General features: G+C 40.9%; 2 protein-coding genes across 5 annotated transcripts; both read right to left on the bottom strand.

The window, feature by feature from the left end:
- Positions 1 to 355: 355 nt before the first annotated feature.
- Positions 356 to 6885, bottom strand: LOC121399698 (serine/threonine-protein kinase PRP4 homolog). Its single transcript, XM_041581233.1, has 7 exons — positions 6092 to 6885; positions 5286 to 5392; positions 4838 to 4948; positions 3040 to 3130; positions 2253 to 2316; positions 1565 to 1670; positions 356 to 460 (listed from the first exon to the last, which is right to left on the bottom strand). The coding sequence occupies exons 1-7, from the start codon at positions 6846 to 6848 to the stop codon at positions 356 to 358; spliced, it is 1341 nt and encodes a 446-aa protein (XP_041437167.1). The 5' UTR covers positions 6849 to 6885.
- Positions 3075 to 18329, bottom strand: LOC121399866 (protein pxr1-like). 4 transcript variants are annotated; one of them, XR_005965298.1, is made up of 5 exons: positions 17287 to 17425; positions 15197 to 15403; positions 12249 to 12355; positions 11744 to 11911; positions 3075 to 3130 (listed from the first exon to the last, which is right to left on the bottom strand). XR_005965298.1 is itself a non-coding variant. In XM_041581707.1 (4 exons), the coding sequence occupies exons 2-4, from the start codon at positions 15365 to 15367 to the stop codon at positions 11908 to 11910; spliced, it is 282 nt and encodes a 93-aa protein (XP_041437641.1). In that variant the 5' UTR covers positions 15368 to 15403; positions 18059 to 18329; the 3' UTR covers positions 11672 to 11907. The 4 variants fall into 4 exon arrangements, 3 of the variants coding, with proteins under 3 accessions (XP_041437641.1, XP_041437639.1, XP_041437640.1); XM_041581707.1 differs by lacking the exons at positions 3075 to 3130; positions 17287 to 17425 and adding an exon at positions 18059 to 18329 and having other exon boundaries at positions 11672 to 11911; XM_041581705.1 differs by lacking the exons at positions 3075 to 3130; positions 11744 to 11911; positions 12249 to 12355; positions 17287 to 17425 and adding exons at positions 12381 to 13673; positions 18059 to 18329.
- Positions 18330 to 23288: the final 4959 nt, after the last annotated feature.

The raw sequence follows: 23288 nt of genomic DNA, 5'->3' as shown, positions 1-23288 counted from the left end.
AAGGGACCCATTCATTTCACTATGGACACATGATTATCTGTCTTTGTTACAGCAGTAACCACAGTGGCGACCAAGTCCAGGTTGGGTCAAATCTGAAGGTGAATTGTGTTTTATCAGTCTTGGATATTACTAGAACTTAGGAAAGTTACTGTTAGCAACATGTTTTCATATCTAAGTGATCCCAAACCAATGTTGGGAGCCTTAAACCCAAAAGCTCCGAAGACCTCTGGCCTACCAAGTGGTGGATGAGTAAAAAAGAGGCCAAAAAAAAAGCCAGTTTTTCTGGCAGTGTGAGAGTGGGTGGATGTATCATATATATCACATGTATTTACCATTCCTGGCTGGAAAGGGGTCTTCACTCTCCGGTTTCTCCAGCTCTCCACTTCACTGTGCTGTAGAAAGCGTGCTCCCTGATGTTTCCGTTGACACCGATCCGCTGATTCTCATCCATCTCCAAAAGCTAAAAAGAAACATGAACATGAATTTCAATATTGCAGGTGCTATGTCATGTACCTTCTTAATATATATATTATTCTGTAATTCTGCTTTGGCTCATATTTACCCTTCGGCAGGAGGTCCAGCATTTCCTTGCTCATATAATATGGGTAATAAGGCGTATTCTTCTTTATTGCAAAGAATTGCCTTAAAATACTGCCTGATGGTGAAAATGGCAAGCTGCCCGTGGCCATTTGGTAACATGGTAATCCCAAAAGACCACCAATCCACGCCTGGCGTTATACTCTGCCTTTGATAGAACCTATGACATAAAATGATTACAGAGAAAACATGAGTCATGAACTTGATAGGCTACTTGCAGAACACAAAATAACGTGTTATTTCCATATTAAATTGCAGATGGATTACATTTAACTTCTGTATTACTATTAATTAATATATTAATAATATTAATTAATATTAAATGAGCACAGATCCAATACATGTGGAATTATCAGAGATGCTGTTCTCATTTAAATGGGTTGTTTTTCACCCTTCAGGTCAAACTCTTCGTATGTTATAAACAATAACATTCTTAGCAACCCTGCACTGATTGAATCAGACCTCTCTATCTACCGAAGCGATAAATTAGTATTAAGGGCATCTTCCTCTTTCAATTAAGTTTTATTCTTAGCACCTTTGCATTGGTCTTCATTTTTTTATCTTTTATAGTTTTTCAACTATTTGCCTTTCTCTCCAGGATCAGAAGGGTTTAGTGACACCTTCCGCTAAAATCAAATCCGCCTATAAGGCTACAGTTTGTTGTATGAAACTTTTTATTAACTTATCTTTTATATTCAGGCCCATTCTTTTAATTTCCAGTATCTCATTCAATCAGGCCCTGGTTGCTAAGTTAAATTAACCCTAGCAACAGATAGCTGCTGGAACTCCAAAATAGAGAGCAGCTGAACAAAAAGCTAAATAATTAAAATATTTAAAATGAAGACCAATTTCAAATTGTCTCAGAATATCACTCTCTGCAGAGACTAAGGTAAATTAAAGGTGAATATGTTTGTATTTTATGTTTGTTGTCACCTCTGGTGCGCGGTATCCAGGGGTTCCCTATTACTCCGTTGGTTCTTGTCTGGTCGAAGATGTTTCTCTGCGGCGAGGCCAAAGTCGCAGATCTTGATATGGCCGTATCTGTCCACCAACACTTGTCAGGTTTCAGGTCACTATAGGATAAGCATTAGGAGCAAGTTACATAGGTAACAGTTCTTGGGACAACATTGCCCTCCACTGCCCCTTAAGTAGGCTCCATCAGAGTGGGGATCCTGCAGGGGGCCCATAGTAAACAGAGAACCAAGAAATGTGAAGGTAACAATTCATAGAGTAAAAAAGATATTGGAGCCTGCAGAGGGAATTAGTAGTGTTTGGGTGGGGATGCTGACGTGTTTGAGCAGAACGGAGTGTGTGTTCTATAACATATTCTATATTCTTTTAATTGGGGCCATGTTTTACTTTATTGGATTTGCCCACCTCCCACAGGGTGAGGGGCAACCTGGCAGTGGATAAAACTGGGCTTATATGGCTCTATGTAGTATGGGGGTCCATGACTTCTAACAGCACCCTGCAGTCTGACTGTGTAAGTGCTTTCTTGTATTGCTAATTTAAAAAGGAGTTGGGAGAGATGAGTAGCTACTATGGGGAAATGCTTGCCTACAGCACATGTAGTGGTGACAGTCCATTCATCACTCAGTGAATCTATGTGTCAGAAAGCACATAGAGACAACACAATATACTGAGAATTTACTCACCGATGAATGATGCCCCTTAGAGTGCAGGAACTGGAGAGCAACCACCATCTCCGCTGTGTAGAACCTTTTACAAAAAGAAAATCATCATCGTCCTATATCACATTCATTACATAGGATTTTTTACAGTTAACTATAGAGTTGCCCTCGCAGTGTTCTCTGTGCTTGCATCTGATGCAAATATCTAAGTGTAACATACAAAAGGGTGCAGAACACGTCTTACTGACAGCACAGGCAAACATGCTTACATATGTAACTTGTTATGGGAACAAATTCAGCCCATTCAAGTGCCCCAGCGTTTTCTACTTATAAAGAGCTGTAGTAACACTGTCCCAGAGAAATCCATTAAAGTGATCCAGCTACAATTCCTTAAACATGTCCTGTTCATATCAGTAAAATTAAATCAGAGAAATAAAAAAGGGAAATGTATGAAATGTGCAAAGTATAAAAAGTACAGTTTCTAATGCAAATTCCTCACAATGGGCCATTGGTTGGGGCAGCTGGGAGGGGTGATATTGCAAGTCTATGGCATCTTTTAAACAACTCCTTTAGTAATTGGCCATAATCTAAAGATTGCCCACCTGAATGAAACACAAGTTCGGGTGCAGGAAAGGGGACACTGCTACTCAAGCTTGTCCTCGCGTAATACACTGCTGCCAGAGAGCAAAAACCTATTAAGGGCAAGAGGTAGGCAGTGAGCAAAGTATGAAAAAAACTGGTGAGCTGCATCTATTCTTTCCAGTTTGCTCCCTGTCCCCATGTACTGTAAATGGGTCCTAATGTCACTTACATGATTCTTGCCATTGGCAGATTTCCTTTGCGAAGATCATTTGCATTAAAGATTTCCCGCTGGCATACTCCAGGACGAAGAAGGATTCCAGCTGTTAAAGAGAGAAATAGAAGAAGGTGAGACCTAGAACATCCAGCCTCCCCACCCAAAAACTTTAAAACTGTCTGAATAGAAGAGGTAATGTGAATAAGTGGAAAGCAACATCTTGGCGCTCCATGGAGATATAGAAACCGCATGTATGAGGAGCAAAATGAGACCCCACCGCATAGTTTGTCTAACACTGGTCTAATTATGCTAAAAGAGATAAGGACATCAGAAAATAACCTTTTTCATTATCTTTCATAACATTGTCTTTGAATGTGATTTATAATTTTGCCATAAAAATATTTGCCGGAAGTTTTACATTACCTTCTTACTAACCCCGTTCCTCTATGAGGAGGCTGCCATATTTGTGGAGCAGAAATCCGTTAGCATTAGACTGACCGGTTAAGATTGGACAGTCAGGTTGGCAAAACAGTCAGGTTTAAGAACTTCAAGTGTCAATTACAAAAGCAGAAACTATCAGCGAAAAACAATCAACATGACCTATAGGTAACTTTTAATGTAGATTAATATTTTGAAAAGAAAATTTTTAGTGTCGGTAATCACTTTAAAGTTAATTTTAATGCTAGATTCCATTTAAAGACATTGTGGGACATTCACTAGATTCAGAGTTGCACCAGGTGTAACTTCGCCGCACTTTGCCGCACTTCGCCAGGCGTAGTTTCGCCAGCGCTCCGCAAATTCACTAAAATCCGAAGTTGCGCTCAGGGGTAGGGTAAGGTTGCGAAGTTGCGCTAGCGTTTGATTCGCTAAGCGAAGCGAAGTTACGCTAGCGATGGTTAATTTGCATACGGCGCCAAATTCAAATTTCAATGGAGGAATATGTAGCAGCACTACAAATGCCTGGGAAACCTTCAAAACATCAAATAAAATTTTTATTTTGCCCTACACATGTGCCCACTGTATAGTTAAGTTGCCAAAGTTAGGAAATGAAGGGGGGAAGGATGGGAGCCCCCAAAAAAATATTTCAATCTTTTTAACCTATCACACATAATATAGAAAAAACACCGGCGTTGGGAATTAGAATTTTTTTTTACTTTTTTTGAAGAAATCCCTATCTACTCTATTGTGCTTCGCCTGGTCTGAGGTGGCGAAGGAAGTCTAGCGTAAAAGGTAGCGTTCAGAACACTGCACGCATTAGTGAATTTGCGTAGTTATGTCTGTTGCGCAAATTCCGCCAGGTGTAAGGGTGCGAAGTTACACTAGCGAAGTTACGCCAGCGTCCGTTAGTGAATTTGCAAAGTAACGAAAATGCCCAACGCTAGCGAACTGACACTAGCGTTAGGCGCTTCGGCGCATAGTGAATTTGCCCCATTATATGCAATCAGGCACGTTTCAGGGGCTGCTGCCACCTGAGGCAGCAGCCCAATGCCGCCCCTCCTCCTGCTCCGCTCTTCTAACTGCCAGCGTCGGAGCGGGTGGAGGAGGGGCCGCATCGCTAGTGCAGTGAGCGCTATTGCGCTCGCTGCGCTAGAAGAGACGAATTTCAGTTTTAAAAAACGGAAATTCGGCTCTTAAAGGTACCAGAGGCGGCTTTTTGCCGCCCCTGGTAACTGGCCGCTTCGTGCCGCCTGAGGCAAGATTCTCACCTTGCCTCGTGGCCGGAGCGGCCCTGTATGCAATTAAAAGCAGTATTTACCTCTGATTGAAAAGCTGCGTAGGAATGCATAAAAATGTGCTTCCTCTAGCGACCGACAGCACTCGGGCCTCCCTTCATCATGATGTTGAAGTTGTTCTTGTCTGGACTTTTCTGCATGATCTTTACTGCTACCAGTTGCTTCTTCGGTGTAAACGAAGCCAACATCACCTAATAACGAAGGGCAAATATTAGATATGACATGGTGTTGGTAAAGATAAATGCTAAACACTGAGAGGCTAAAATGAAAAAGTTATCTGTTTTCACTTTACACCGTAGGTGGAAAATAATAAATAGTCTCCCCAATTTATTAGAAACAGTATCTTCCAGTGATTCCTTCCCCAACATAAATGTCCCCGTTCTATATCACCACTTTATAATGATATTCTTAGAACTGTATTTACAAAACAATGAGTAATAATACTAAACTACTTTATTCTCGCCTATGTTTTCTGCTTCCCTATGATTTATACTAAGAGAAATCATTCCTGGGAAGCCTTTCACTTACCCGGCCAAAGCCTCCTTTTCCCAGCTCTGAATAAAACCTGTAGTTCTTAATATCCAGGGGGACAGGTCTGCTGATATCCACACAGAGTTTCTTCGCTGCGCTTCCACCTAGGAAAAAAACTCCATTAGTACCTTGTATTACAAATAACCTGTACATAGCATATATTAATAAACCCATCAGCAAGCATAAGGCAGGGCTCCTTAATATGAGGCAGCACAAGGGACTGGAGAGGGGACACCTACACCTATGTGCCTCCCCCAGATGGCCCCCATGAATACATCTCCCAGAAAACTTAAGCCTTTGATTATATATTTAGAAATGCTGGAAGCCTGGGTTTCTGACATATTGACACGGCAGACCATTAGTGATAGTAATGTTCATCAGAATCAATCAGTAATTAGATTTGAACAGTTACATACAAGGTAGAAGATGAAAGCAGATGTGATTGGTTGACATTGGCATCACTGATAATACTAATTTCCTATACTATGGAAAACCAGCCCTGATTGGTTGATACTGGCAATATCACTAGTGATTTTTATTTTCCCTTACAGTAAACCAGCCCTAGTTTCATACCAAGATTAAAAAAGAAGAAGAAAGAATAAATAAAAAGATGGGTAATTTTTAGTCAGAACAAGACCTTGGGTAAATCAGCAAGCTATAAACATCAGGCAAACAAATTAATTGCAGAAATCCTGATAAAAAGACATCCCAGCAAGTTAGGGCAGATAGATCCTATGGGGCCACTTCTTATTAGAAAGTTAGGGGAGAGATTAAGCACAAAAGCGGCAACTGTGTTTTCTTACCTTCTAAGGGATCCTCTGGACTTCTTGATTTTTGATCCTTATTCACTCCTTCACTGGTCTTTTCCAACTGACTTTTCTTTTCTTCTAACTGTAACTTTTCACTCTTCTCTATGGGGCTTTTCTCCTTGTCTTTTAATTTACTCCTTCTGCTTTTATTGCTCCCATCTTGACGGGTCTTCTTTTCCATGGGGTGTTTCTTCTTTTCTTCCAACTCATCTCCACTCCTTCTCCTTTTATTTCTCCCATCTTCACTGGTCTTCCTTTCCATGGGGCTTTTCTCCTTTTCTTTTACCTGTCCTTCACTCCTTCTCCTTTTACTGCCCCCATCTACACTGATCTTTTTCATTTGACTTTTCTTCTGATCTTCTAACTCACCTTCACTCCTTCTATTATTGCTCCAATCTCCACAGTTCTTCCTTTGTATGGAGCTTTTCCTCTCTTCTATCTGTCCTTCACTCATTCTCCTGCCCCCATCTTCACTGGTCTTCTTTTTCACCAGGCTTTTCTTCTTGTCTTCCAAATCACCATCACCCCTTCTGTTCTTGCTCCTATCTCCACTGGTCTTCCTTTCTTTAGGGCTTTTCTTCATCTCTTCCAGCTCCCTTTCTCTCCTTCTCCTTTTACTGCCCCCATCTTCACTGGTTTTCTTTTTCACCAGGCTTTTCTTCTTCTCTTCTAAATCTCCATCACTCCATCTCCTTTTCTTGCCTTGTCCTTCCTCCTCCGAATTCCGACTCCTCTTCTTCGTCACCTCCATGTTAATCTCTCCTCCTATAGTGTTTTTTTTAATTTTATTTAAGCTCTATCGGCAATTTATCTACTTTATTTATCGCCACTCTCACTCCATGTCTCTTCTCCTCACTGTCCAAACAGCAGTTGGCCTGAACGCAATGAACAAGTAACTGACCTAGGTGAGTCTGTGACCACCAGCAGTGTCATGGCAGCAGGCAACCATGGAGCGACAATGGAGAGCCATTTGAGCACTACAGAGGAACATGCTATTGGCACTTACAGAGAAGAAAAAACTCTCTAGAGCAAAATGTTTAAAGTTGAGAATATATTTATTAGTAAAACATTAAGGGGCAGAGCCTGAAATCCTGCATCGGCACAAGGGTTATCAACATGGAACTGCTAACCAGAGTTGTATTTATATTTACACTGATTGATGCTAATTTGTATCAGAGTTCCGAAACTGTGCTGAGATTCTGTGTTCACTTCAGTTCTGCTTCCATGGGACCATCGGAAGTTGCTGATTACCTTCAACAGTTTCCGCACATATTAGTAGGCTGGTGGCCATTATAAGGACAAACACCAAGTTGTTGCTTTAGAGGAACTCCTATTTTACCATGGCGCCTATTCCTGCTGCCAGAATTCCAAAACTTATTGGAGGTTTAGTGGTGACCTATGTTTTTGTTGAGCATGACATGCTGACAATTATCTAATTCTTTATCTATAGACCCTTCTTCACCATTTCCATAATTTCACTGCAGCTGCCATTGTAAACTCTAAATAGAAAGATTTATAGACACTGATAAATGTAACAGCTCTATATATTTTGTGGCTAATGTAAAAGGTACAAAATAAGGCTAAACAGAAGCAAATTATGTGAGTGCCACGTTAGGTGGTCTGCTCTGTAATTGCTTCTTCTTTTCCGCTGTTAATGTGTAATGTTGGAATGTATAGGGCAATTGCTATATAAATCAGCACCTTACATGCATCCAATTCTCACATAGTAACATAGTAGATGAGGTTGAAAAGAAAAAATGTGTCCATCCCGTGGCAAACATGCACAACTGCTAGTGAATCCAGAGACGGCAAAAAAACTACCAATCCCCTGAAGCCCTGGGGGCTGGGGGCAATCCTTCCTGACTCCCAGATGTCAGTTGGACCAGTGCCCCTGAATTTAATTTTGGATTAAGAAGCTATTTTTAGAAAACCCTTGTGTTTCATCGATCTTGCTTAAAGCCCATCCACTGCCTGTTAGGCAGTGCCCACCATTAGCAATCATGGGGCGCTGTACAACCAACATTTATGGTGCCCAGATTTTATAAGAGTGAAAATGTTCTAGACCTGACCTGTGGTAATTCACCCACATCCCTCTCCATACTTGCAACTCTATTGGCCAAATGCCTTGCTCATGCCCACCTACCCATGGTGGATAGGCCCCCACGGCTATCTGATCACTGCACGGCGCAAACATGGGGAATCAATATTAAAATAACCCTGCTAGATAGTAGTAAGGTGTCTTTCCGTCTTAGCCAGAAACTTTGGGCATTGAACAGCTCAAGTGCACAAATCTATTGCAAACTAGAAGAGATTTGTTTCTTACCTGGCAGCAAACTTTGGGGCAAAGCTTCTTTGTCATGTTTTATCAGAAACACTGGACGATGGCCGGTCAAGCAGTCCTGAATACAAACCAATCCATGTCATTTTCTTGTTCCTTTAGTCCTTGTCCATGTTGGCCTTAGCCAGTTTTTCTACACTTCACAGAGATCTATATGGTGCATCTCCAGAGTGGAGCCCCCAGGTGACCAGGGCAAGAGGCTGAAGAAAGAACACCAACAGGCCACAGCATAAATATGATAAGACACAAACGCTTCAAATTGAAAGCTACAATACAACCCACAGCAAAACCCTGAGGGCATTCCTGTTAAAAAACCATAACATATAACCAATAACAAAATTTTTTTAACCTTTTTCAGCTGTCTAACTGCCTGAGTACTTGTGATCTCACGCTCTGGTTCATAATGCAGTGGTAAATGCTTGGGAACACCTTGTGGGAAAGCCAGATAATAATACTATTATTAATCATTTATTTCAATGCACTCAAATATTCTGCATACGTCTACAGAGCTGAATAGAAGCCACTTACACCACAGTATATTCATATATCAACACTTTTGTTTGGCTTCCTAATCCGCAACCCAAAATCCAGAAGCTCAAGTATTATAGGAAGCCCATCTCCATAGACTCCAGTTTAAACAAATGGAGGTTGAATAAATTCCATATTGGTGGTAAAAATCCTATTAGGTTTATTCAAGTTTAAATAATTTTTTAGGCAGACTTTGGTTCCAATTACCGAGGATCCTTTATGCAGAGGTAACCGTGCAAATTCTGGTTTAATAGATCCTATACCTGATATTTTATTACATTGATTTCTTGTGCAATGCCAATACAGGACAATACACTAATTCCAGATCTGTTTCACGTTAAACATTCTTTGAATATAATGCTGAAGCGGGTTAGTGATTGTCTAGGGGGCTGATTTGTGAACGCACCAAGGAGCAATAAGCACAATGGGCTCCTCTGGTTACCTCAGTTCATTAAAAGGGTGTTTCGCCTTTGAAAGTTAATTTTAGATTGTCTAGAATGGCTAATTCTAAGTAATTTCAATTAGGTCTTCATTATTTTTTTGTATAGTTTTTTGATATTTGCCTACTTCCTGCTGATCTTTCCAAGCTTACACATGGGGGGTTCACTGATTTCCCACTAAAAAAACAAATGCTCTGTAAGTCTAATATGTATTGCTATCGTTCTGTTTTTATTACTAATCTTTTCTAACTCTGGCCTGCTCCTATTCATATTCTAGGCCTCCTTGTTAAATCACTGCATGGTTGCTTAGGCAGTTTTGGACCCTGCACTAGATTGCTGAATTGGCAAAACTGGAAACTGCTTGATTAAAAAGTAGAATAACTCAAAACCCACAAATAATAAAATTAAAACCAAATTGCATCATAGCAAATCATACTAAAAGTAAAGCTTAATGTGAAACAACCCTGGTGACATGCTTAAAGCCCTGTCCCCACGCTCTCGGATTACCAACAGCCTGAGTGAATTGATACGCCAATATAAAAGTTGATGGAGTCAGCAGTGATTCTGAAAAAGGACTGAAACACGACCAGTGATTGACCGGCCACTTAAGCAAACTTGGGATCATTACAAACTTCCCTAATGCACGATGTGGTCCCATTTCACACGATACCCTTGATGTCAGTTTGAATCCTTTACTTGGTATAGCAAATACATAATATGTATGACCTATACAGTTAAAATATATGGGTCTCAGTGATGTAAAATAAGACAGCGGGTCATAACGTCTCCATAGCATTTTCATACTGCATGTCACTTTAAACAAGATTCTTGCCGGATTGCTGAGCAGGATTGTCCTTTCCTTTGCGAAGAAATAACATTTGCTTAAAGATTTCCCGCTGCATACTCCAGGACGAAGAAGGATTCGCAGCTGTTAAGAGAGAGAATAGAAGAAGGTGACGCACATAGAACAATCCAGTCTCCCACCTTCTAAAAGGAGGCTTTAAAACTGTCTGAACTCAGAGTGGTAAGTGAACTCAAGATGGAAAAGCAACACTCTTAGCCCGTCGCAGTGGAGATTGCACAAGTTCACTGTAATGAAAGGAGCAAATGAGAACCCCACCGCATAGTTTGTCTAACACTGGTCTATTAATGCTAAAAGAGATAAGGACATAGAAAATAACTTTTTCATTATCTTTCAACATTGTCTTTGAATGTAATTTATAATTTTGCCAAAAAATATTTGCGCGGGAAGTTTTTTACAGGGTATTAACCGGTAATTTCTTAACCCTACCCGAACAGTTAGTTCCAGCTTTTATTTCGGCCGCCTCCTCCTATGAGGAGGCTGCATATTTGTGGAGCAGAAATCCGTTAGCATTAGAAACTCTAACCTGACGCGGTTAAGATTGGACAGTCAAGGTTGGCGAAAAACAGTCAGGTTTAAGAACTTCAAGTGTTAATTACAAAAGCAGAACTATCAAGCGAAAACATCACATCAACATGACCTATAGGTAAGCTTTTAATGTAGATTAATATTTTTGAAAGAAAATTTTTAGTGTCGGTATCACTTTAAAGTTAATTTTAATGCTAGATTCCATTTAAAGACATTGTGGGACATTCACTAAGATTCAGAGTTGCACCAGGTGTAACTTCGCCGCACTTTGCCGCACTTCGCCAGGCGTAGTTTCGCCAGCGCTCCGCAAATTCACTAAAATCCGAAGTTGCGCTCAGGGGTAGGGTAAAGTTGAGAAGTTGCGCTAGCGTTCATTTGCTAAGCGAAGCTACGCTGGCGATGGTTAATTTGCATACGGCGCCAAATTCAAATTTCAATGGAGGAATATGTAGCAGCACTACAAATGCCTGGGAAACCTTCAAAACATCAAATAAAATTTTTATTTTGCCCTACACATGTGCCCACTGTATAGTTAAGTTGCCATAAGTTAGGAAATGAAGGGGGGAAGGAGGGGAGCCCCAAAAAAATATTTCAATCTTTTTCAACCTATCACACATAATATAGAAAAAACAAAAACATTTTTTTACTTTTTTTGAAGAAATCCCTATCTACTGTATTGTGCTTCGCCTGGTCTGAGTTGGCGAAGGAAGTCTAGCGTAAAAGGTAGCGTTCAGAACACTGCACGCATTAGTGAATTTGCGTAGTTACGTCTGTTGCGCAAATTCGCCAGGTGTAAGGGTGCGAAGTTACACTAGCGAAGTTACGCCAGCATCCGTTAGTGAATTTGCAAAGTAACGAAAATGCCCAACGCTAGCGAATTGACACTAGCGTTAGGCGCTTCGGCGCATAGTGAATTTGCCCCATTATATGCAATTAAAAGCAGTATTTACCTCTGATTGAAAAGCTGCGTAGGAATGGCATAAAAATGTGCTTCCTCTAGCGACCGACAGCACTCGGGCCTCCTTCATCATGATGTTGAAGTTGTTCTTGTCTGGACTTTTCTGCATGATCTTTACTGCTACCAGTTGCTTCTTAGGTGTAAACGAAGCCAACATCACCTAATAACAAAGGGCAAATATTAGATATGACATGGTGTATGTAAAGGTAAACGCTAAACATTGAGAGGCTAAAATAAAAAAGTTATCTGTTTTCACTTTACACAGTAGGTGGAGAATAATAAATAGTCTCCCCAATTTATTAGAAACAGTATCTTCCGGTGATTCCTTCCCCAACATAAATGTCACCGTTCTATATCACCACTTTATAATGATATTCTTAGAACTGTATTTACAAAACAATGAGTAATAATACTAAACTACTTTATTCTTGCCTATGTTTTCTGCTTCCCTATGATTTATACTAAGAGAAATCATTCCTGGGAAGCCTTTCACTTACCCGGCCAAAGCCTCCTTTTCCCAGCTCTGAATAAAACCTGTAGTTCTTAATATCCAGGGGGACAGGTCTGCTGATATCCACACAGAGTTTCTTCGCTGCGCTTCCACCTAGTTAGGGAAAAAAACTCCATTAGTACCTTGTATTACAAATAACCTGTACATAGCATATATTAATAAACCCATCAGCAAGCACAAGGCAGGGCTCCTTAATATGAGGCAGCACAAGGGACTGGAGAGGGGACACCTACACCTATGTGCCTCCCCCAGGTGCCCCCATGAATACATCTCCCAGAAAACTTAAACCCTTGATTATATATTGAGAAATGCTGGAAGCCTGGGTTTCTGACATATTGACACGGCAGACCATTAGTGATAGTGATGTTCATCAGAATCAATCAGTAATTAGATTTGAACAGTTACATACAAGGTAGAAGATGAAAGCAGATGTGATTGGTTGACATTGGCATCATCACTGATAATACTAATTTCCTATACTATAGAAAACCAGCCCTGATTGGTTGATACTGGCAATGTCACTGGTGATTTTTATTTTCCCTTATAGTAAACCAGCCCTAGTTTCATACCAAGATTAAAAAAGAAGAAGAAAGAATAAATAAAAAGATGGGTAATTTTTAGTCAGAACAAGACCTTGGGTAAATCAGCAAGCTAAAAACATCAGGCAAACAAATTAATTGCAGAAACCCTGATAAAAAGACATCCCAGCAAGTTAGGGCAGATAGATCCTATGGGGCCACTTCTTATTAGCAAGTTAGGGGAGAGATTAAGCATAAAAGATGCAACTGTGTTTTCTTACCTTCTAAGGGATCCTCTGGATTTCTTGATTTTTGATCCTTATTCACTCCTTCACTGGTCTTTTCCAACTGACTTTTCTTTTCTTCTAACTGTAACTTTTCACTCTTCTCTATGGGGCTTTTCTCCTTGTCTTTTAATTTACTCCTTCTGCTTTTATTGCTCCCATCTTGACGGGTCTTCTTTTCCATGGGGTGTTTCTTCTTTTCTTCTAAATCATCTCCACTCCTTCTCCTTTTATTTCTCCCATCTTCACTGGTCTTCCTTTCCATGGGGCTTTTCTCCTTTTCTTTTACCTGTCCTTCACTCCTTCTCCTTTTACTGCCCCCATCTACACTGATCTTTTTCATTTGACTTTTCTTCTGATCTTCTAACTCACCTTCACTCCTTCTATTATTGCTCCAATCTCCACAGTTCTTCCTTTGTATGGGGCTTTTCCTCTCTTCTATCTGTCCTTCACTCCTTCTCCTGCCCCCATCTTCACTGGTTTTCTTTTTCACCAGGCTTTTCTTCTTCTCTTCTAAATCTCCATCACTCCATCTCCTTTTCTTGCCTTGTCCTTCCTCCTCCGAATTCCGACTCCTCTTCTTCGTCACCTCCATGTTAATCTCTCCTCCTATAGTGTTTTTTTTAATTTTATTTAAGCTCTATCGCAATTTATCTACTTTTATCTATCGCCACTCTCACTCCATGTCTCTTCTCCTCACTGTCCAAACAGCAGTTGGTCTGAACCAACTGAACAAGTAACTGAACTAGGTGAGTCATGTGACCACCAGCAGTGTCATGCAGGCAGGCAACATGGAGCGACAATGGAGAGCCATTGGCACTACAGAGGACATTGCTATGGCACTACAGAGAAGAAAAACTTCTCTAAGAGCAAATGTTTAAAGTTGAGAATATGATTTATTAGTAAAACCATTAAGGGGCAGAGCTGAAATCCCTGCAGTCCACAAGGGTTATCAAATGGAACTGCTAACAGAGTTGTATTATATCTACACTGATTGATGCTAATTGTATCAGAGTTCCAGAACTGTGCTGAGATTCTGTATTCACTTCAGCTCCTTCATGGGAAATTGGAAGTTGCTGATTTCCTCAACAGTTCCCACATGTTAGTAGGCTGGTGGCCATTATCAGGACAAACACCAAGTTGTTGCTTAGAGGAACTCCTATTTTCAATGGCGCCTATCTATGCTGCCATAATTCCAAACCTTATTGGAGGTTTAGTGGGACCTATGTCTTTATTGAAGCATGACATGCTGACAATTATCTACATTCTTTATCTATAGACCCTTCTTCACCATTTCCATATTTCACTGCACTGCATTGTAAACTCCTAAATAGAAAGATTTATAGACACTGATAAATGTAACAGCTCTATATATTTGTGGACTAATGTAAAAGGTAAAAAATAAAGGGCTAAACAGAAGCAAATTATTGTGAGTGCCACGTATAGGTGCTGCTCTGTATTGCTTCTTCTTTTTCCTTGTTAATGTGTAATGTGGAAAACTGTATAGGGCAAATGCTATATAAATACAGCACCTTACATGCATCCAATTCTCACATAGTAACATAGTAGATGAGGTTGAAAAGAAAAAATGTGTCCATCAAGTGCAACATGCACAACTGCTAGTGAATCCAGAGACGGCAAAAAAAACTACCAATCTGAAGCCCTGGGGCTGGGGGAATTCCTTCCTGACTCCCAGATGTCAGTTGGACCAGTCCCTGAATTAATTTTGGATTAAGAGCTGTTTTTAGAAACCTTGTGTTTCATCCCTTGCTTAAAAGCCATCCAACGCCTGTAGGCAGGGCCGCCATTAGAAATCACGGGGCCCTGTACAACAACATTTTTGGTGCCCAGATTTTATAAGAGTCAAATGTTCTAGACCTGACCTGCTGGTAATTCAACCCACATCCTCTCCATACTTGCACTCTATTGCCAATGACCTGCTCAATGCCCACCTACCATGGTGGATACCCACGGCTATCTGAATCACTGCACGGCCCAAACATGGGGAAATACAATATTAAAATAACCTGCTAAGATCAGTAGTAAGGTGTCATTTCCGTCTTAGCCAGAACTTTGCATTGAACAGCTCGGTGAAAATCTATTGGCAAAACTAGAAGAGATTTGTTTCTTACCTGGCAGCAAACTTTGGGGCAAAGCTTCTTGTCATGTTTATCAAAGAACACTGACGATGGCCGGTCAAGCAAGTCCTGATACAAACCATCCATGTCCATTTCTCGTTCTTTAGTCCTGTCCATGTTGGCCGTTAGCCAGTTTCTAACTTCACAGAGATCTATATGTGACATCTCCAGAGTGGAGCCCCAGGTGACCAGGGCAAGAGGCTGAAGAAAGAACACAACAGGCCAGAGCATAATATGATAAGACACAAACGCTTCATTGAAAGCTACAAGGTAATTGATACAACCCACAGCAAAACCACTGAGGGCATTCCTGTTAAAAAACATAACATATAATACCAATAACATTTTTACTTTCACTGCTCTACCTGCCTGAGTACTCTGTGATCTCACCTCTGGTTCATAATGAGTGGTAATGCTTGAAAACACCTGTGGGAAGCCAGATAACTATACTATTATAATCATTTATTTACAATGCACTCAAATATTCTGCATAAGTCTACAGAGCTGAATAGAAGCACTTACACCACAGTATATTCATTATATCAACACTTTGGTTATGGATTCCTAATCCGGAAACCCAAAATCCAGAAAGCTCAGTATTATAAGAAGCCCATCTCCCATAGACTCCAGTTTAAACAAATGGAGTTGAATAAATCCATATTGGTGGTAAAACAATCCTATTAGGTTTATTCAATGTTTAAATAATTTTTAGCAGACTTTGGTTCAAATTACCGAGGATCCTTTATGCAGAGGTACCGTGCATTCTGGATAATAGATCCTATACCTGTATATTTTATTACATTGATTATTGTGCAATGCCAATAAAGGACAATACACTAATTCCAGATCTGTTTCACGTTAAACATTCTTTGAATATATTCTGAAGCAGGGTTAGTGATTGTCTAGGGGCTGATTTGTGAAGCACCAAGGAGCAATAGCACAATGGCTCTCTGGTTACCTCAGTTCATTAAAAGGGTGTTTCGCCTTTGAGTTAAATTTTAGTATGTCATAGAATGGCTAATTCTAAGTAACTTTTCAATTACTCTTCATTATTTTTTTGTTATAGTTTTTGAATAATTTGCCTACTTCCTCTGACTCTTTCCAGCTTACAAATGGGGGGTCACTGATCCCATCTAAAAAAAACAAATGCTCTGTAAGTCTAAATATGTATTGCTATCGTTCTGTTTTATTACTAATCTTTCTACTCTGGCCTGCTCCTATTCATATTCTAGCCTCTTGTTAAAATCAATGCATGGTTGCTAGGGCAGTTTGGACCCTAGCAACTAGATTGCTGAAATTGCAAACTGGAAAACTGCTGATTAAAAAGCTAAATAACTCAAACCCCACAAATAATAAAAATTAAAACCAATTGCATCATACAACATCATACTAAAAGTAAACTTAAATGTGAACAACCCCTGGTCACATGCTGTAAAGCCCTGTCCCCCACCTCTCAGGATTACCAACAGCCTGAGTGAATTGATAAGCCAATATAAAAGTTGATGGGAGTCAGCAGTGATTCTGAAAAAGGACTGAAACACGACAAGTGATTGACCGGCACTTAAGCAAAACATTGGGATCATTACAACTTCCCTATGCACAGATGTGGCCACATTTCACACGATCACCCTGATGTCAGCTGAATCCTTACTTGGTATAGCAAATAAATAATATGTATGACCTATACAGTTAAATATTGTCTCAGTGATGTAAAATAAGACAAGCGGGTCATACGTCTCCATAGCATTACATACTGTACCAACTGCTGTTTTAATAATATGTTTAGAACAATAAAAAAATAAATAAACAAAGACCGGAAATGCACCTCCAGGTGGCCCCACGAGGAATACAGTGAAAAAACACACACAGTATTTTTTAAGCTGAATAACTGTTTATCTAAAATTAAATGACCAACTAGTACAAATAGCACTCCTAACCAGGTGGGAGTAAGGCCTCACTAACTAACTTGCGCTGACTATCTACCTAAGTCAAGAAGGCAAAGTCCTTTAATGTCCTTCCACAAAACAGTCTCTGTATCTTCAAGCACTTTTTTAGGGTACTGTCCCTTTAAACAGAATACTCACTTCAAATCCTTTTCAGATGCTTTACAGTTTCTCTTCAGGTGAGTACAGCACATTCAGACATATAGGGGCAAATTCACTAAACGACGAAGCGCCCAACGCTCGCGTGAATTCGCCAGCGTAGCGAATTTTCGTTAATTCACAATTCACTAACGGACGCTGGCGTAAATTCGCTAGTGTTACTTCGCACCCTTACACCTGGCGAATTTGCACAACGGACGTAACTATGCAAATTCACTGGCGCGCAAATTATTCTGAACGCTACCTTTTACGCCAGACTTTCTTCGCCACCTCAGACCAGGCGAAGTGCAATAGAGTAGATAGGGATTGCTTCAAAAAAAGTTAAAAATGTTTCTAAGTCCCAAAAAAACGCTGGCGTTTTTTCTTTTTTTATGGGTGATAAGCTGAAAAAGATGGAAACATTTTTTGGGGCTACCCTCCTTCCCCCCTACATTTCCTAACTCAGTGGGCACATGTGTAGGGAAAAATAAAATTTTATTTGCTGTTTTGTTGGTTTCCCAGGCTTGTGTAGTGATGCTACATATACCTCCATTGTAGCTTCAATTTGGCGCCGTATGCATATTAAGCATCGCTAGCGTAACTTTGCTTTGCTTGGGGAATTAACGCAAGCGCAACTTCGTAACCTTACGCTTCCCCTCAGCGCAACTTCGGATTTTAGTAAATTTGCGTAGCGCTGGCGAAAATACGCCTGGCAAAGCGGATGATGGTGCAACTACTAATCTTAGTGAATTTCCCACATAGTGCGACTACCAACCCCTTTGGATGCTCAGATGGAAATCCCCTGCTGATGCTGGTTTCTCCAATCTGGATTTCTTTCATGCTCTCTGTCTCTCCAGGCACAGTATATGGCTTCCCTGTGGCAGCCTGATACAAATGTCTGCATTTGGTGAAGCCTCTCAGCTCTCTGGGCCTGCCGGCAGCTCTCTAGTCTTTCTTTCTGTCCACCGTGTGGTTCTCTATGCCAGGCTTTTCTCTTCTGCCAGCATCTGTCACTTCCTCTTCCTGCCAGCCACTCATTAGCTGCTGTGTCACTTCCTGCTACACTGAAATCACTGAACAGCTGGTTGTAGGGTTGCCACCTGTCCGGTTTTGAACCGGACAGCCCGGTATTTTGAAGGGCTGCCCGGTTCAATGCTTCCTGCCCGGTTTTCCAAATAAGGAAAACCGGGCGGGATTATCTTGATTGACGCCGCGATCGGCCAATCGGCGATCGCGACATCATAGCTCCGCCCCGTGACGTCACGGGAACGCCCACTGACGTCACGGGAACGCCCACTGACGTCACGGGAACGCCCACTGACGTCACGGGACCACCCCCTGTCCGGCTGGAGCCACAGGGAAAGGTGGCAACCCTAGCTGGTTGCTAGGTAACAGCTTACAGCACACAGACACAGGCTCTGTACTTGATCTCTTACAGGGATAAGTGCGATGGTTTTGCGCTAATTCCGTACAATTATGTTACAGGAATCCCATTTGATTGGCACTAAGATTCTCACCCATAAAGCCTTGGCTAGGCTCTATGTACCGCTCAGTACACTCAAGTTACTTCAGAGTCAAATCCTGCCCAATTACCACTCACAACACCATTTCAGATGTCTCTGGTAAATATGTGATTATATGGGAAGAAATTCACCATGGTGAACATCAATATACCCCTCCCTTCCAGGATGAGTTGCCATATGCTCTAATTAACTTACTGTCACTGGTCCTATTGATGTGGGACTAGTGCCCTAGGTGCCAGCACTCCCCAGCTGACGTTTTCCACATGGTGTGGATTTGCCCACTGCTACAGTGTTTTTGGGGGAAGGCAGCTAAATATATTAGAGATAGAACAGGGCTAGTGCTCCCACTAGATCCAATAGTTGTGCCACTTAACCAGGATGAGGAATTGTCGCCCGTCACACACAAAGAACCCTGCTATCTATGGGGGGATGTATGTGGGGGGGGGGAAATGATTTCACAACTCTGGAAATCAGCGGGGGACTGACACTTACAATACGGGAAACCATGATTGAAAATATCATCCCTCTGTATAAACTTACGTATATAAGAAGAGGCTGTCCACAAAAATGTGATAAACTCTGAGCTCAATGGATAGAAGCAGAAGCTGACCAGGACCCCTAAATACACATTGAAACCTAAGGTGTGCCTTTAACTTTACTAACGTCCTCCTCCAGATATAGACCTGCCCAATGAAGTCAACACAACCCCTGAATGCACATTAATGATCCCTGCGTGTCCCACTGTAATCAGGAGTAATTGTGATACATCTTATGTGCACCAATGAGACACGACACCAAGTTTACTTGTTAGTTTGTTTATTGTATAAATAAGCATCCTGGGCATACAGTATGTATTATCAGCCTGTAATACTATGTTTTAAACATGCTAAATAAAAGAATTATTTTTAAAAAAATGAACAGGTTTAATACTACCCAGTCCTGCAAAACCTGTACCTCTAGATGTTTCTAGAGAGAAAAATCTATGGGAAAATTTCAAAAAGATAATTTCTCTCCTGTCTGTTAATGATGGTTACTGCTGAAAGAAGCAATAGTTTAAACCCCTCACAGTCTTAGAGGATTCCTGCACATAAGAAACAATATGGAATTCAGCAGTTTAATCCTGGAAAGCACTTTCTGACATAATGAATCCTTATTGGAGGCAAAACCAGCCAATTGGGTTTTCATGATTTTCTAGCAGACTTAAGATCCAGCTTACATAAAGATCCCTTATCCAGAAGACCTCTGGTTCCGAGCATTCTGGATAACAGGTCCCATACCTGTACTGATTGCTGAGGGTGATCATAATGATGTACATTGGCGGCTATTATAGAAGGCCAATGTTTTCCAGGCAGCAGCACTGACAACATGGAACAGGTACGTAGAACAGTAGAAGAAAGCTTTCCATCTTCTATTATTCTCCTGGGGATTTATTGTGTGGCCCTAGGTGGGCGTTTGCATCGTATAGACATTTTTCAGACAATTCTAGACTGTGCATATGTCCAGCAGGGGAAACCTGTGAGAATGAAAGCATATGGCACCAGAGCAGTGCATTTTTAAAGAAGAGGAGCGCAGGTCTGGGGTAGAAAGTAAGTAATTTTTGGAAAAAAAACAGAGAACTTTCCTCAACATCATAATCAATTTGATTCATCTGCAGGTAGGGCACAGGCTAATCCCTCATGCTGCAGGAAAATAGCTGCCTGTGTGCCATGCTCACTGCTTATTGCCATATTATTGAGAACAATCGTATACAGGTATGGGATCAGGCATCTAGAAACCCGTCTATAAACCCGTTTAATCAAATCATTGAAATTTTTAAAAACAATTTCCTTTTTCTCTGTAATAGTAAAATAGTACCTTGTACTTGATCCAAACTAAGGCATAATGCTTATTAAAGGTAAAGCAATCCTATTGGGTTCATTTAAAGGAGAACTAAACCCCCTTTCGGCAAAAGTCTCCACTGACCACCTCCCTGCCTCCACCCCTGAATTCTGACCCCTCTAGAAATAGTGACCACACATGCAGAGTCAGCGCAGCAGAGCTTGCAGAGACCATCTTCGGTGCTTCGAAATTGTATGTAATGTAAGCGCTGTATTGGCGCATGCTCAAGTGGAGTAATCTTCCTCTTCGATGCAACTGCGCATGCGCTGAAAGCAGCAGAATTTTTCCGAATGGACTCGAAGAATACTGAAGCATTGGAAGATGGCGCCCGTGAGCTCTGCTGACTCTGCATGTACAGTCACTTTTTCTAGAGGGGAAAGAATTCAGGGGTAAGACTGTGCAGGGGGGAGGCAGGGAGGGGGCCAGCAGTGGGGACTTTTGTCAAAAGCGAGGTTTAGTTCTCCTTTAATGTTTAAATGCTTTTTTTTTTTTTTTTTTTAGCAAACTTCAGATATGGAGACCCAAGAATTCTGGTTAACAGGTCCCATACCTGTATATGATATGGCACCACAAGGAGCTTTGGTAGCCAGGGCAAGGGTGGTAATGTAGGGGCCACACTTGTGACACTGCTGTAAATGTGTCTGCGCCCTAAGAAACAAGGGAGTTCATTTACAAAGGCACTTAATGATAGCAGCAATTAACATTGACATTGAAAAGGGGAGTTTGAGTCTTATAAGACCTGCTGTAAAGTGGCTCACCCTACTGCCCCCACTGTATAGTCATAATGGTATTAGCCATTCTAAAGCTTGGAGATAATAATCTAAGCAATTACATGCATGGGAGAGTAAATCCAAAACCTATGATATCATCCCAGCCCCCGTAGCAATGTAGCGAAGAGCAAGTCAAGTTAACTTCCCCTTTAAATTCTCCCCTGCGTGTTGTTTGTAGTAAAATCCCTCTGCAATTCTTCCCAGGGACAACGTTTTCCTAATAAAGAGAGTCGGGAGCTTTTAGGGGATGTGAGGAGCCCGGCCATTACTGCGCACTTCTGCACAACTCGCAGCAATCACCGAGATTAGCAGCGGCACCACAGAGCTCAGATGCCCCATCCTGTTTTCTGACTGGGAGGAGTTAGGGGATTTACCAAGAAACACGTCATATCGCCGCACTGTTCTTTCCACTGTACACGCAGCCCAAATACGAGTGACACGATCTATCCAATCAGAGGGCTCCTGACGCTATAGCCTAATCTGATTGGGTGTTGGTAGAGACTCTATACTTTGTGCTGCAGCCTGGTAGAGTCTGTAGCGTCGCTGGCGTGGGAAGACGTGTGGGTTACATGTTACAGGGACTGCCCGGGAATTACCGTATATCTCTCTACTGAGAACACTTGGAGCCTCGCTGTACGTTCTAATGAGCCGCAGTTGCCTTTCCCCTGTTTTCCATCGATATTTACAGACAGTGGATTTTTCATGTATGAAGTGAAATGGCGCATGCGCTGTATAGCAATAGTTTAGATGGGAATAGTTCTGTTACCTTGTTAAAGAGTTGGGTCACGTTTAATGTTTAATTCTAAGCAACGTTTTAATTGGTTTGTATTATTTTTTTTTGGATAGTTTTTGAATTATTTGCCACCTCCTAAATCTTTTCAGCTTTCAAATGGGGGGGTCACTGACCCCATCTAAAATACAAATGCTCTGTAAGGCTACACATTTATTGTTATTGCTACTTGTTGTTACCTTTCTATTCAGTCCTTCTCCTATTCACAGTCCAGTCTATTCTTCAAACCAATATATATAGTTGCTAGGGTTATCTGGACCCTAGCAACCAGATTGCTTTAATTGCAAACTAGAGAGCATCTGAATAAATCACAAATAATACGAAAACCAATTGCAAATTGTCTCAGAATATCACTGTATCATACTAAATATAGGTGAACTACCCCTTTAAATGTTATCCCATCTGTAACCTCAGACCAAGTTAATGACTCAGTGTATTATAACACTCAGTATTGTAACATACTCAATATTTCTTTTATAATAAAGGATTATTTTGTTTTATTCATGCCTGTTTGTGGGATATGTAAGTGTCTGCTATTTATTATATGGAGTATGGATTAACTCTGCTGTCAAACACTGCTAATATAATAAATGTGTCTCTCAAGCGACTCCCACCTCCAGTCTCAAGGTAACACAACAGTTTATCTAAATTCTGCAGAATTGTGGGGGTCAGAGTGATCAGACATGTGTATGAGGCAGTTGGCCAGTGATCTCTTTGCTTTCTCCCACCATATCTTATTGACTGTTCTACCTCTCAGCCACCGTATTTCTGTCTTGTGCTCTTAGCCTCCCTGTTGATAAACTGAATAATCTTCGTTTCCATCGAGGTTTTGACATCTTAAATGACATTTTGTAGATGGTTCATCCCATTTTAATTGTATGTATACTAACATCATTAAACAAATATATATGTATGAGGCAGAGGAGCCCCTGTCATTAAATTACAATAATGCCCAAGAAACACGACTTGAATATGACAAGTTTAATAATTTAAAATAATTTAAATAATTTATTAAAGAAAAAAATTAGAAAAATCGCCAGGAAA

Source organism: Xenopus laevis, chromosome 2L (genome assembly GCF_017654675.1).
Source record: "Xenopus laevis strain J_2021 chromosome 2L, Xenopus_laevis_v10.1, whole genome shotgun sequence".
In the NCBI taxonomy this organism is placed as follows: domain Eukaryota; kingdom Metazoa; phylum Chordata; class Amphibia; order Anura; family Pipidae; genus Xenopus; species Xenopus laevis.
Note: the sequence above shows the minus strand (reverse complement) of the source record. Positions and strands in the feature narration are given on the sequence as shown.